A 14486-nucleotide genomic window follows, 5' to 3' on the forward strand; every position below is an offset into this window, starting at 1 on the left:
AAAATTCAAGCAATATTTTTCATCTAAAAGGTGAGGAGACTTGTGTTGCTAAATTATTTTCAAAGGCTTAAGGAACACAACAGTGAAAAGGGGTACTTGGTGCAATTTTCAAAAACATTTGAGTGAGTTGTAATTCAGTCAAGTCAGTATGGAAAACCAGGTTGAGAGCCCACCTATATCCTTAGGTTCCCAAATGCCTTAGATTGAAATTATGTGGCACTTAGAAAAATCTCCTATTGTGTTCCAATAAGGTTTTTTAACGCCATATTACGTCTATAGATGGTAAGACATGAGTCAACAGGTGAAGTAGCGCTGTATGATTTTAGAGCTCTTCTCTCTCAGAACCAAATTCTGGTAAAGTTGCAGTTTTTCCACTGAATTCAGATTTCATGCCTTTAATTAGCTGCAGATGCAACTGGTAATATCAGTAACATTTGGATAATCATTTTAGGCATGAAGTCCACTTGGAAAAATGAGAGAAAGCGTCTCCAAATATGTTTAGGCACCAAACTCCCACTAAAATCTGTAGGCATCTAAAAGCAACTCCAAAGTCACTTATATCTCTCTGGTACAGATTTCCAAATCAGATCAAGTACCTATTGTGGATTTAAAATTACTGGACTCAACTTCTGTGCTCATGTAAACTGGTCTAACTCCACTGACTACTGCTGTTCATTTATAGTAGCATAGAATTTGACCTTGGAAATACAATTACTTTTCAAAAGTGGAGATACTTCAGAGACGATGGCAGAGAAGGAAATGCATGTATTTAAGTCAAAACAGCTCCACTTATTGCAATGTGTGCATATTTCAGTTTATCATTTGTAACATTTTTTTTACTTTAAGTGTGAGTTGACAGAAGGACTACCCATCCTCCCTGCACTCCACTCCTGTTTTCAAAGTTCTCCTCCATCTTTTTCACCCAAGCACTTCAAATCCGTTTGCATAAGTAACTTATTTGCGTGACATGACTATACAGAACAGCTGCACTGGGAGGCCGTCCCAAGGAGAGAGAGTTAAAAGATTGCATCAATCTGTTGATGAACCAGTTAAGTTGCTTTTTCCAGTTTTTCAAGATTCTATAGTAACAGAGTAATTTTTCACCTGCACAGGATAGAAAATAGCCTGAAGCATGGGCAGGACATCACTGAAGAAAAAATCCCAGGTTTCAGCTAAGGTATCCAGTAGTTTCTGCCCTGCAAAACCACAAAACAAACTAGTGAACTGTTTAGGTTGTAATTGGCTAAGTGCAAAGACTAAAACAGGCAGGAAACAATGTGGATCTGCTATTATACACAAAGATGAATCATGTAACAGCTACTATTAGCAGTACGGAATTAGTATTCTTTTCGCTGTATGGGATCATTCAGTATTTGTGACTTTTCAGATGACACATCTAACGTTCTTAAGTAAACTCAGAGACCTTGAGGTTAAAGCTTACTCAGAAAAACCCCACGAAGAAGGCCCAGGCTACCTCCTCCTCTTCTTACAGTAATATCTACTGGACAAGACTTCAGAGGAAAGCAGCAGCAGAGGAACACAGCAGGATAAACATGAAAACATCCATGCAGAGAAATCTCCCTCACCACGCTCCCCTCTGCCCCTCCAAGCGACAGGGCTACACAGTCAGCTGTGTTCTGTGGAGATCCATCCCATCAGATTGATCCCTCAGCTTCCCTGTACCTCTGCTTACACAGCAAACCTCGCCCAAGATCTGTGGAAAAAGTGCACGGTGTTGTGGCTCTACTTTTTACCGTAACTTTCAAAGGATGCCGTTAAAACCTGTTATGATGTGAGTCCCCCATGGACCTCACAGTGAGGCTACCTCCCTCTCTATTTCCAGTGAAGACTGGAGAAGCTCTGGTCAGGTCCTGCAACCGAGCTGGACACATTGTTTCTCACTGAACATTTTGTAAAACACAGAGGCAAATGCAGGAGCTGAGATCTACGGGACAGGAAGCCTGGCTTAATAGCTGAACGCTGGCTTCAAACCCATGTTCCCCAAAACAGCCTGTGTGACCTTGGGTGAGCTCTTCAGCATCCCTGTGCCCCAAACCCAACTGTGAAATGCCACTGCACCTCCGCCAGCAAGTATTATGGAGATAAATGCATTGATGATCATGAGGCGTTCAGACAATGAAATACATCTATCAGGAAGGAAATTCAATAGCAATCAATCAACACTACTACTTGTGTCAGAATCAGATATTACTCTTAATTTTGGTTTTACAGCATTACTTAGGGCCTCAGCCAGGGAACATTATGCTCAGAATTGCACACACGTCACAAAGAAACTCTGCATTGAAGTATCTACACTTCCAAGCTAGTCAAGTGCCAACCTTTATTATGGGATACTTTATCTCCCTGCATTTTTAAGCACATAACGAAGAGCACCAGCTCTGGCCCATCTGCGACTCCCACATTTTTCCTGGGCTGACAACTTTAAGTGCTTTCAGTGACAAATGTGGGCCACTGTGCTACACTGCAGCTGCTGGCTTGTGAACCACACCAAGGACTTCAATTCTGCACCACCAGGCAGGAGCTCTCCTTGTCCTACATACCCATGCCCAAGACTGAAAAGGGTGTTCTTGGTTTCAATGTTCTAGAATTTGTCTTGCATTAATTCTAGTGAAACACAGCAGGGAGCCAGGTCCAAAATTTCCTAGCAGCTATACCAGTAATAATAATAATGATAAATAAGGTTGCATTATAACCTCCATATACTGGTGTCCAAAACACTAAAGTGTTTTAAAGATATAACTCGGATCATGAAGGAGAAGCCCAACCACTCTATGCCTTGAGGGCACAGTTTTAAAAAGACTTAAATACGTTAGTTGCCTACAAGTTGAAGTTAAGTGGAAACGAAGCCCTTACAAATTTGGCTCCAGATGTGGGTGCTGAACACTGGACCTTTTCAAACCTTGCTGCTAGAATATCATGAAGTCAAATTACCCTGTTGAGATAAACGTGACTTTACTGTCACACACTCATCTTGTGGGCAGCTTGTTTTGCGAAGTGATGGATTTCTGTACAGCAGCTCAGAAAGGCTGCAGAGTTAACTGCCAGGTATGCCTCTTACTGAGAGCTGTGAAAGAATTCCTATGATTTGTTGATCATGAGCATCTTTCACACGGAAGAACGTGACATCCGTGTCCTTTCAAGAATATGTTTGTTGTACTGGCAGGAAATGCTCCCTACATTTACCATAAGCATTTGCCGGATTCCAGGAAGTGGGGTTACTCTAAATGCTCATTTTATTGAAGGACAATATAGTCAATTTTGTATGACATAAAAACGCACGCAGTACTTTTCATAGTGCTTATAAAAGCTAATTGAAACTCCTGAAATAAGAATTTTAAAAAATCAGCATTTCAAAACCTCCTGCAGGACAAAAACACTCTGAAGCGTGCTCTGAAGTGATCTTCTTCCTCTTTTGAAAACTTCAACACCAACTGGATGGGGAAACTCAAACTACGGGATGCGGGACAACCTGAGATTTGAGGGCAGGACAGCTGCTGCTGCAGGCCCAGGAAGGGAGCCCTGCTCAGAATGGGAGCTCCCAAGGTTTCCATGCTCCCCACTTTGTCTCGGGTGTTTTGGGAGCCATGGGGTCACTGACTATGGGATGGACTCTGGGGTGCTGCTGCTTCTGCTGCCAGGAGACCCAAACTCCAGCCTTGGAAACTCATATCCACCAGCAGCTCCCCAGGCAAGCTACCAGAAAGCTGCCTGTCGGAAAGAACTCTGCCTCTGAATGAGATTCCTAAATCACAGCCACCCTCCTGTAAATTGCCAGTTTTAGTGAGCTGACATTTCCAAGGTTGGACCTGGAAAGAACGTGACTGATTTAATCCTCACCTTATCAGCATTTCTCACCATAGTTTAACAGGTAACCACAAAATGACAGACCAAATTCAAAACCAAAATAAACTGCATCACTTGCTGAAATTTTGTATTTGCTAAACATGCTCATAGATTTGAAAGCCACTTAGTAGTCTCACATTTTAATTTTTCATCTCACAGCTTTGATCTCAAACATCAGAGTATTTTTGATTATCAAGCTAGTAAAACCAGAAGAAAAAGGAGTTGGACTTTGGTAGGTCTCTGCATCTGATTTGGCGATTAGATACTTAGAAATCAACTTCCTTTGTGATGTACAAAGCAGCTATGAAGGTCTCAAGATACTTACAGCTCCCCTTGTGCTCTTCAAACTGTTATTTTATATAACTAAGGAATTCTTAGAAGAGTTTGGGTTTTGGAGGGTATTTTTTAATGCGAAATTTGTTCCTTTTTTGCAGTGTTCAGGGCTATTGTCTTTTCGTCAGAAAAGCTGGGTCCCACAGCACCATCTTAATCTGATCAACTGTACTGTCAGTAGTGAAAGGTCACATTTAGGATTTACAGATAGCTGAAATGAATAGAAATGGTTGTCTCCAGGCTACTGCTTAAACAATTTAGACTAAGTGGTATTACCTGCAGCTTTGGAAAAGGAAAGACACATTTCTTTAAAATTGCCTCAAGACTCTCCAAAGATCTTCAGACTGTTTGCGTGGGCAATAATTCTTGAAGATATTCTGAAACCATTTCACCCTCTGATTGTGTATGCCTACACGCAGGACAAAATGGCGTATTTAACAGCACATCTAAATGCTGCACAATAGCACAGGACACAAAATGAGTGTGACCGTAAAATGACACATCGGGTGGAAGATATCCTTGATGTTTACTTCCATAAGGTGACACCTCCAGAAGGTGCAGACAGACAAATGGGGCCTTGACTGTAAAAAAAGAGACAGCGTCTGACCTCGTTTAAATAAGTATGAATCCAGACTAAATCTTAAAACAACCTACAGCATTATTTTGGACTTAGCCAGACACTTCAAGTAATTTGGATTTTAGTGCTTAGTTTTTTGTTTATTAAGATATCTCACTCTATTTTTCCAATTTTCCTTAACATTGAGCAGGCTCTAATTGGAGGAGAAGGAAGTGTTCATGCTGGAGGTAATTTTTCCTTTACTCCCTCGCTGCTGCTCTAGGCAACTACCTCTCCTTGATGAAAGCCAATGGAACATCAAGGCAGGAGACAACAGACTGCAGGAATGAATTGATACCAACTAATCCAGCCTCAGGAAGTTAGTGGAAAGCACCACACTACCTCCAGAATGCATTTGCTAAAACTCCTGTGACAAACAGAGACAGCCATGCTGAAATCCAATTTACCTTCATAAAACCGGATCTTGTCCCTTAGGATCACCATGCCTTTTGTGAGCAGCTGATTCTGTAAATAAAATAAAGACTACCTTTACCCAATTCTGTACTTCCCCACAGTCATCATATTTCACATTTTGTTCATTCTTAACTTTTGACAGTACAGGGGGCCTTTTATTTTAATGATCAATCATCAGAGGATGCCTCCTGTGTCCACCTTGCTAAAATCACTTGGGACACTTGTCAAACTATGATATAATCACCTGCTGCTTTCAGGATACAGTATGTATCCTGTGCAGTACAAAGTGCTCCTCAAACTTCAAATGGGTGACTTAAGACATGCGTACTCTGCCTTGGAGAAGCAGAAAGAACACTGCTTCAATGGATGGTGTGTACTTACTACTAAATGTCTTTCCTATTAACTGTACTACAATGAACTTAACTGTTTTACTCAGGAACTTAAATTTGAAGTTAAAAGAGAATGTCTAAAGTCTACTGAAAGACAGTAATGTCATACAGAGACACAGTGACTGCACAAATCTTCCACAGCTTGGGCTTTCACTATCTAACCAACTAACTAACTAGCTAACTATATATATAAAATCCAAATCTCATTAGCCCATAAATTACAGAACACAGAGAAGTCAGTGGACATCTCTGAATGGTTTCAAAGGGCTCCAAATCAGCATTTTGAGTGGGTGAAATTATTTAGCTCAGTAGTGTATAACGAAATCTGATTTAAATTAAAGAAAACACATGCCTACCTGTAGATATTCAGTGAAAAAGGATCCCAGTTCTGTTTTCAATAATTGCCTGTATTAAAAAGAATAAGAAATGGATCTGTGTAACCAGCAAAATGTAACTAGCTGTGCACTGCACAGAAAAGGGAATGTCACTAATAGCAAAATATTTTCATATGAGCATAGAACCTGCCAATAATGCCCAACTACAAATAGGACAAACAGGATCAACAATACCAAGACTCCCAACCAGCATTTCCATGTTGAAAAATATCTGCTGTGCTTTTAATAGGCTCAGTTGCACAAATACAATATGAAAGGAAATTGAGAATTTGATGAAAAGAGGATGCTTTCCATCCTACATCTAGTGCTTTTAAAAATGCTCAAGTTGCTCTCCTGCTGTGCCAGGGCTTCACTGGTGCCTGGTGTTGCAGACGTGGGAGAGCTCCTGGTGCTCTCTGCCCACCCGTGGGTCTCAGCCAAAGACCAAGCATGTGACTTGGCTGACATGTGTTCAGAGCCAAATCATCTCTGTCCTGCGTCAAGTAAAAAAACTCGAGCCACAACAAAACGTTTATAGAGAAAAACCTGCAGCAGGATGATATTCTGTGGGTTTTGTTGCAGGTATGAAACTTGGGCAGTTTTCATTGAAAGGGTCACGATCTTCCAGTCAGGGGACCCATGACAGCTGAAGTTTCATATGGTTTAACTGAAAAAGCAGGTAGGAATCTAACAGTCTAGTTCCACCTTTCATGATTCCTTTACTCTCAAACCTACAAAGCAATCTCAGAGCGCAAACCAAACTCATAGGCAAAGGATTCCCCTGAACAACTCCCAGATTCAGAAACTGAATTCAACCTGACACTTGCATTCAGATAAAACTCAGTACATAGCCGAAGAGCTGTATGTCATTGAAGTCTCACATCTTGGATGCTGGATGTACTTCTCTGCACTCAGGTCACTATTTAGATGCATCAATGAGGGCTCAGACCTTGTAAAAATCTAGCCCCAGCTGGGTTTTCTGAACATTTGCAAATCTGGCCTGGAGCTCTTTTGAAAACCTGTCCCTGTGTGACCACCTCAGGTCCCATGAAGAAATAAGATCAAATTCGACTTAAAATCTAAACACGCACACTTCAATTAGGGTAGTTATGTAAATTATACAGTCGGTAGCATGTTATCATCTACCCCTTTGGGTTATGTCTTTAATGAACAACTAATTAATCAAATTATTTAACTAGTAAACAAATACAAGTCTGGTTTAAAAATTTTAGCATTTCCCTACGCTCCATGAAAAAGTCTGCAGGAGCTGGATCTGATGTTTTTAACACCACATGCTTCAGCGCAGCCTCTTGAGATCTTTTGGAAATTCAGGGAAAGGAGGAGCAGGTCAATCTTTAGGAGGCCAAAATACAACTTATTTTGTATTGTGGACAGTACATGTTCACAATGACCTCAGAGCACCCTGTGGAAACACTCTAGCCATAAATGAAACTTAAAATAAACAAAAGGAAGGGGGTTTTCAGATGCTCCTAAGCATCAAAATCCTTTTCAGCTGGAAACCTGATTAATTCAGACAAACTATCTATGGACAAAAATTTTCAGAGCCAGCTCAGGCTTCAGCTGTAGGTCTCTCATTGCCATGAATGGCCACTGTATGTCTCGCCCCATTGGCACGCTGTTGCCACATATGAGAGGACAATGCTTGCAGTGCCCCAAGACTCCATCCTCTGTGGTGCCCACTGATAAGCCCTTGGCAGGGGTTAAAACCCACCTCCCCCAAAGATCCTTAAAGCCTTAAGAGCGCTCATGAACCCCCACTGCAACAAGTACAAGGATGCTACAGTCAAATTGTGCCATGCTCACTCAAAATGGAAATTTGATATCCATGTGGCATGACTATTTTCTGGATTGCAAGTGATGGCTCTAAAGGTTTTTGTTTTAACATGGACAGATACACCATTTTTAGGTTAAAATAACAAGAAAGTTGCAGTTCTGAACACAGCTATGACAAGGACAATTTATTCCCAGATATCACAGAATCACAGAATGTTAGGGATTGGAAGGGACCTCAAAAGATCATCTAGTCCACTCCCCCTGCCAGGGCAGGAACACCTAGGTGAGGTTACACAGGAAGGCGTCCAGGCGGGTTTTGAATGTCTCCAGAGAAGGAGAATCCACAACCTCCCTGGGCAGCCTGTTCCAGTGCTCTGGCACCCTCACTGTGAAGAAGTTTCTTCTCAAATTTAAGTGGAACCTCTTGTGTTCCAGCTTGAACCCATTACCCCTTGTCTTACTGTTGGTTGTCACTGAGAAGAGCCTGGCTCCATCCTCGTGACACCCACCCTTTATATATTTATAAACATTAATGAGGTCACCCCTCAGTCTCCTCTTCTCCAAGCTAAAGAGACCCAGCTCCCTCAGCCTTTCCTCATAAGGGAGATGCTCCACTCCCTTCATCATCTTTGTGGCCCTGCGCTGGACTCTCTCCAGCAGTTCCCTGTCCTTCTTGAACTGAGGGGCCCGGAACTGGACACAATATTCCAGATGAGGTCTCACCAGGGCAGAGTAGAGGGGAAGGAGAACCTCTCTCGACCTACTAACCACCCCCCTTCTAATACAGCCCAGGATGCCATTGGCCTTCTTGGCCACAAGGGCACAGTGCTGGCTCATGGTCATCCTGCTGTCCACCAGGACCCCCAGGTCCCTTTCCCCTACACTGCTCTCTAACAGGTCATTCCCCAACTATACTGGAACCTGGGATTGTTCCTGCCCAGATGTAAGACTCTACATTTCCCCTTGTTATATTTCATTAAATTTTTCCCCGCCCAACTCTCCAGCCTGTCCAGGTCTCGCTGGATGGCAGCACAGCCCTCTGGCGTGTCAGCCACTCCTCCCAGCTTGGTGTCATCCGCAAACTTGCTGATAGTGCACTCAATTCCCTCATCCAAGTCGTTGATGAATATATTGAATAATACTGGTCCCAGTATCTCTTAGGGCCACTGTTTAAAAAAAATACTGATACTTTATGCTGACAGATTTTGCTTAATTCTCTACCCTCTCCTCAAGCCAGCAGCCCTTTTAAGTCTAGAACTGGATTCCTCATAGTCTTGAAAGGTGATTTGCAAATACTTTCTCTTTTCACATTTTAAGTTCTACTGATAATTCCTGGCATTTAGGGCAAGAAATACAAAATAATGTTCTACTTATCCAATAACTAGCCCTCTGATAAAACAAAATCCCACCACATTTCCATTTTCTCAGCTGCGAATGAACTAAACAACCAGCTTGTGGTTAATGATATGCACCGGACTGCATCACACCAAGCAACGCTACGGCTACATTAGCATCTCTGTTTACAGGGTGGATAAAGAACTGACAGCACAATTAATACCTCTTGCTTTGTGAATCCCTAATAATACAGATACTTCACACTGCTTAATTAATTTCTCGTGAAATAGTGAGGCCCTCAGGCCACATCAGAACACTGGTGTTTGATGTTCTCTGTAGCCATATTCATTTAAAAGAGATCCACAACAAAACCAGATCCAAGATATTGCCTGCAATTTTTTTTCATCCTTGCTTAATTTCCTTTAACAAAAAATCAGTTAGGTTGTCACCTGTCAGATCCTGGATAATTCAGATTACTGAATAACCTTATCTAGATATGAGGACATCATGGTGGAATCCAAGTAAAAATCTGATTAAACCTAAAAGAAAACCCTGATCAGATAGCAGAGCTCTTTTCAAGCACATCTGATTTTGAAGCCAGTCATTTTGCACTCTCATGAAGCCTGTATATCATTAGTATCAGGTTTCACTGCCTGTTTAATGACTTCATAAATTAAGATGATCATATAAATTCACATAAAAAAAAGCTAAAATAGCTCCTGACTTTTTTGTATCTTCCTGCTGCCACTACTCTGGTTCATTTTGAAATTAACTCTTGCAACATTACTCAGAATGGAAAGTCAAACACTGTAAAATATCTGTTAAATAAAGTTAAATGAAGCAAATGGAAACAAGTGATTTTACTGGACTTGAACTCTTGCTACAACAGAGGAAATGCCACTAAAATGTGCTTTGTTTTCATCAAATCAGCATCTTGAAACTCAGAAAAGAGGCAGCTATAAATATGTATTAGCTTTAATACAGGACATCCTGCTTCCACTGTGTTTCCCTTTCCTTCTTTTTCTTCTTTGATTTACAAGTGGTGTAAATAAACACTCTGAAATGACATATGGTGCATGAAATGAAAAAGGAAAAAACCACTATATGATGACTAATATAACACATATACATCAAAGGAAATACTAAACAGTAAGTACTGGCATATAGATTTTTATTACCTGACTTTTGCATCAATGCCCTATTAAATCACCAAGTAAGGGCTCAGAAGAAGTGATGTACAGGACATATGCTGGTGATAGTTCCAGTTACTGCAGTATCTTCTCACCACCGTACTGTACTTCACTAGCTTTAGGAGAGTTATTCAGGAGTTAAAGCAATATGAAAGACACTGAAGTCGCACATCAATTTTACTAGTAGTAAGGCTTCTGAACACTACGTAACTCCATTTTAAGGCCACTTTCTAATGCCAGAGGAATGCAAGAACGGTGTCAAAAGGCATCGGTATAAATGAGTGGCAGCTTTTATAAGCCAAAGCTAGAAGAAAAGTAAATGGGACTGTACAGATTTGTACCCAAGGATGTTTTCTTACAATAATCAGCGCATACATAATCAGGGTTCAAAGCCTTGACATGTCTGTTTAGAAAAGGAAGTTATATGTATTTGTTTGCATTTATGTGACATCCAGTATTTGAATATACGTGACATTCCTGAGTCAAAACGATGGTGTGCAAATATTGCAGGCATAACGTAACTGTTCAAATATTTATTCTTGGTCTGTGAGTCAGCTTGGATATTCAAGGTTCAATTATCAGATGTATCTCAGAATCTGCTCTAATTAAAGTGGTAAAATAAAATAACCTATTTTACTGTCCTGCAACTGTTGAAAATAGTTACCAATAGTAGCCATTTACCTGAACACTTCCGCACTCAAATTCTGCCCCGTGGAAATAATAGCTACTTGTTTCTTTTTATTTATGTATTTTGGGGAAAATGCATCTAAAACAATCCTAAGGCAAATATACACTTGTTCTGCTTCTGAGGTCATGTTTATTAATCAGATATTTTTGCATTCAGTAATAACATTAACCCAAAGAAAGTTATCTGGAATTAAATAACATCAGTAGTAAGTGAGATATTTTTGGTATGTGTCAAATCAGTAATTTCTTAGTTAGGTTTTGAGCTGAATTTAAGTAAGGAAAAAGGGCTTTGGTTGCAAATAAGTCAGGAGGCCCTAAAACGTTACTGACTGTGGTGGGCAGTGAAATGAAACACACAGCAGGAGTACAGTCACTGCTGGAAAGAGGCCGTGGCTGGACGTGTGAACGTGCATGTTTAAAAAAGTACCACTACCATGCTCTCCTCTGGAGACAGATCTTTTGGCTGTTGTGTCCTCTTCGCCTATTGGCAGTTTTCTCATCTTAGCTTTTTTCTGTGAATGAAGCCAGTGCGACACACTGGAGAAGCTTCACAAAAACAAACTTCAGAGTTGTCACCGAGAGCATGGGCAGCTTTTGGCAATAAATTAGAAGGCTGTTCATGCCAAGTCGAAGAGAAGAGGGAACAACCTCAAAGCAGCAGCAGACAAGAACCAGTCTTGAAAGTCATGCTGTACCTCGCCAAACGCTCATTCATCCCAGGAGAGTTACGCTGCTGATGCCTCGTTTACAACAGCAGCTTTCTAGATTTCAAAATATTTTGTCCATCAGCTCAGGTATGAGTCAACAGGTGTTCTTCTCCCAGAAGCAGAGCAAAACTAAGCGCTCAGCCAAGATAACAACAAAGCCGTGTTATCCTTACCCTAACAAAAAGAAATGGGCCTATCATGCAGCATCAAAAAATGGAAGGAAAATCAATCTATTTGCAGTCAGTTCACCTGTTCGGCTGCCTGGGATGTTGTAATAAATTCAAAACAACTATAATAGCAATCATAATCATTGTGCAGGGTTTATACCCAGGTAAACGAAAGCAAAAACTGGGCACAATTCACCAAATACCATGTATCTGTCTTCTATTTGTTGGTTCATACAAGATTATATTTGTCTCTGTCATATCAGCAGAAAAATTTTTCCTCTTCTTTCCCTCACCAGCAGATGAGCATCCTGAGGCAAATGCACTGGGCCCAGAAATCTCAGCTCTGAACTACCAGTTTTTGTCATTCAGATAAAGCTGAACAATCTTAACTGCACTTACAGTAATAATGATCAACCATTATTCCAATAACTAACTCAAAATGATTGATGGAGCACGCTAACTGACAGCCATCCTAGAAAAGCTATTCTTTGTATGTCATTTTCTCCCCAGAGAAGAAATAACTGGAGAATAAAATCCTTTTCATTTCAGAAAGACAAAGAGAGAGGGAAAAGAGAGAGATCACAGGCCAGACATAATTCACCTGGACTTCGCTGAAGATATTCCCACAGTTAAAGGAACCAGACTGGGGCATCTATCCCTGACTGGGAACCAGACTGGACCCGATAATCCCAGAATATCTGGATATCCTGTGGAATTATAAGACTCTGTTGCCCATATAGAGTGAGAATAAGCAGTAAGGGAAGGGGAGTCACTGAGGCTCTCATCTAAAGACAGCCAGGGAATGTAATAAGCTGACCGTCTTTTGTAAGTGCAGCTTGTTTTCCACTGTTTATTCTTCAAAGTGTTGGGACAAGTTTTGAAAAGGAGATCTGCTACCTTGTCCTTGGCAGTGAGAGAGGGTTTAGAAGTAGTAAGTGTTAGAAAAAGTAGTAAAAAGTGCTGTAAATCCAGATATCAGCCTTAGTAAACTTTTCTTTGCAACTATAACTTAATAACTCAAACAGTAGGATTTTCACTTTTTTTTTTTTTTCTTTAGGAAAAAAGTTCCCATTATACATCCCACTGGTCTATATTTACTCTGTTGTGAACGGTATCATTACAGTATGAGGAAGAAATAGGAGCCTTAAACCACATTACTCAAGTCACTGTGCTGACAAGACAGCTTTATAACGTCTACAGCACATGCTGCCTGCGCAGATTGAGCAGTTAGATGTAAGGGATCACAAGGCAGGACATCTGTCCTTGCCTTGTCACACTGAGCGCTTGGAGGCTTCACATCCTACACGGATGCAAGGGAAGCACCTCAGAGCTAGGTCTGACACATATGGAAAGGGCAGCCTCATTGAATTGCATTACATTGCATTGCATTGCGTTGCATTGCAGCCTCATTGTATTGGACTCCACGATCCTTGTGGGTCCCTTCCAACTCAGGACATTCTGTGATTCCGTGATTTTATGATTGCAGCCGTATACGGTTGCATTACTAGAGGGTTCCAGGTTTCCCCTTCCTCAGTTTCAATCCAGTACATCAAGACAGACTCTGAAATAATCCATACTTCCCACAGCTAAACACATCCTCTGCAGAAGGAGGAACCCAGCTCTCGCTGTGCAGCGAGGTGTCGACACACATGTCAGCAACAGCTCTTCGCTATGGCCAAATGGACTGTACTGGTTGAAAACACCACTGGGAAAAAAAGCCCATACTACTGGTGTAGAAGCTTTCCAGTGCAAGTGCTAGCAAACAGTACCATACAGGCTGGCTAATAGCACCTTGCGTAGTGTCTTACCTGACTCCTTCATTGAGGTTGTAAAGTTCATGGTCCGGGAGACCCTTACGCTGGAACACGGCTATTACTCCATTGTGGATACTGAAAGAGGACATTAGGAGTCATTAGCACCCGATCACATTTTAGAAGGGTATCACTTCCACAATATCTAATATCTCTGCCTAGACACTGCAGGACCTTTTCAAAAGACATAGATGACTTCTGGTACCCCAACCCAGATGCCTTGAAGGTAATTATTGCCTCAAAAGGAGATGACATCTTTGAAAACCAGTTCTTTTGATTTGTTCCAACTCAGTAACTTCAACAGTTGCACATCTGAAATCAGTAATCTCAGAAAACTTTGACTTATTTTAGGTGTTAATAGTACTTTAAGTATATTAAATATAACTTTAAATACATTAATATATTAAGCATATTCAAAGTATTTTAAAGCATATTTTTGTCTCTGTGGCTCACCACAGAGACAATTAACAGCTTCACTATGAGATCAGTGATGATATTCCGGGCATTGTTGGCATATGTTTCCCTGAGCTATGGTTACTTGATTTCTTTATCAACAAATCAGCATTTATCCAGGTTGGACGCTATACCTGAAGTTTAACCCATAAATATAGCATTATTTTACTAGAATGTAATCTCAAGAATGTTAGTTCTTTAAAGAAAATAAACAAACACTGGACAATTATGAAGTTAAGTCAATTTAACCAATCTCTATTCGTCTTCAAATATGAAACTACACAAGAGGGGCAACTGGTTACAAAGACTTTTTCCTATTACCACTTACTCATTTCTCAAAGATTTACACTTT

The 14486-nt window shown here is 40.8% G+C and overlaps 1 protein-coding gene across 4 annotated transcripts in view; it reads right to left on the reverse strand.

The window, feature by feature from the left end:
• Nucleotides 1-14486, reverse strand: part of PRR5 (proline rich 5) — a 71524-nt gene that overhangs the window by 30835 nt on the left and 26203 nt on the right. For 3 of the 4 annotated variants that reach the window (XM_065638207.1, XM_065638199.1, XM_065638190.1), the window contains 4 exons: nt 13679-13759; nt 5973-6021; nt 5221-5278; nt 1105-1196 (listed from right to left, as the gene is read on the reverse strand). In XM_065638207.1, the coding sequence (XP_065494279.1) occupies nt 1105-1196; nt 5221-5278; nt 5973-6021; nt 13679-13759 (280 nt within the window). The remainder of the gene's footprint in view (nt 1-1104; nt 1197-5220; nt 5279-5972; nt 6022-13678; nt 13760-14486) is intronic. The other variant, XM_065638212.1, reaches the window with a different exon arrangement.

Source organism: Caloenas nicobarica, chromosome 1 (assembly GCF_036013445.1).
Source record: "Caloenas nicobarica isolate bCalNic1 chromosome 1, bCalNic1.hap1, whole genome shotgun sequence".
Lineage (NCBI taxonomy): Eukaryota > Metazoa > Chordata > Aves > Columbiformes > Columbidae > Caloenas > Caloenas nicobarica.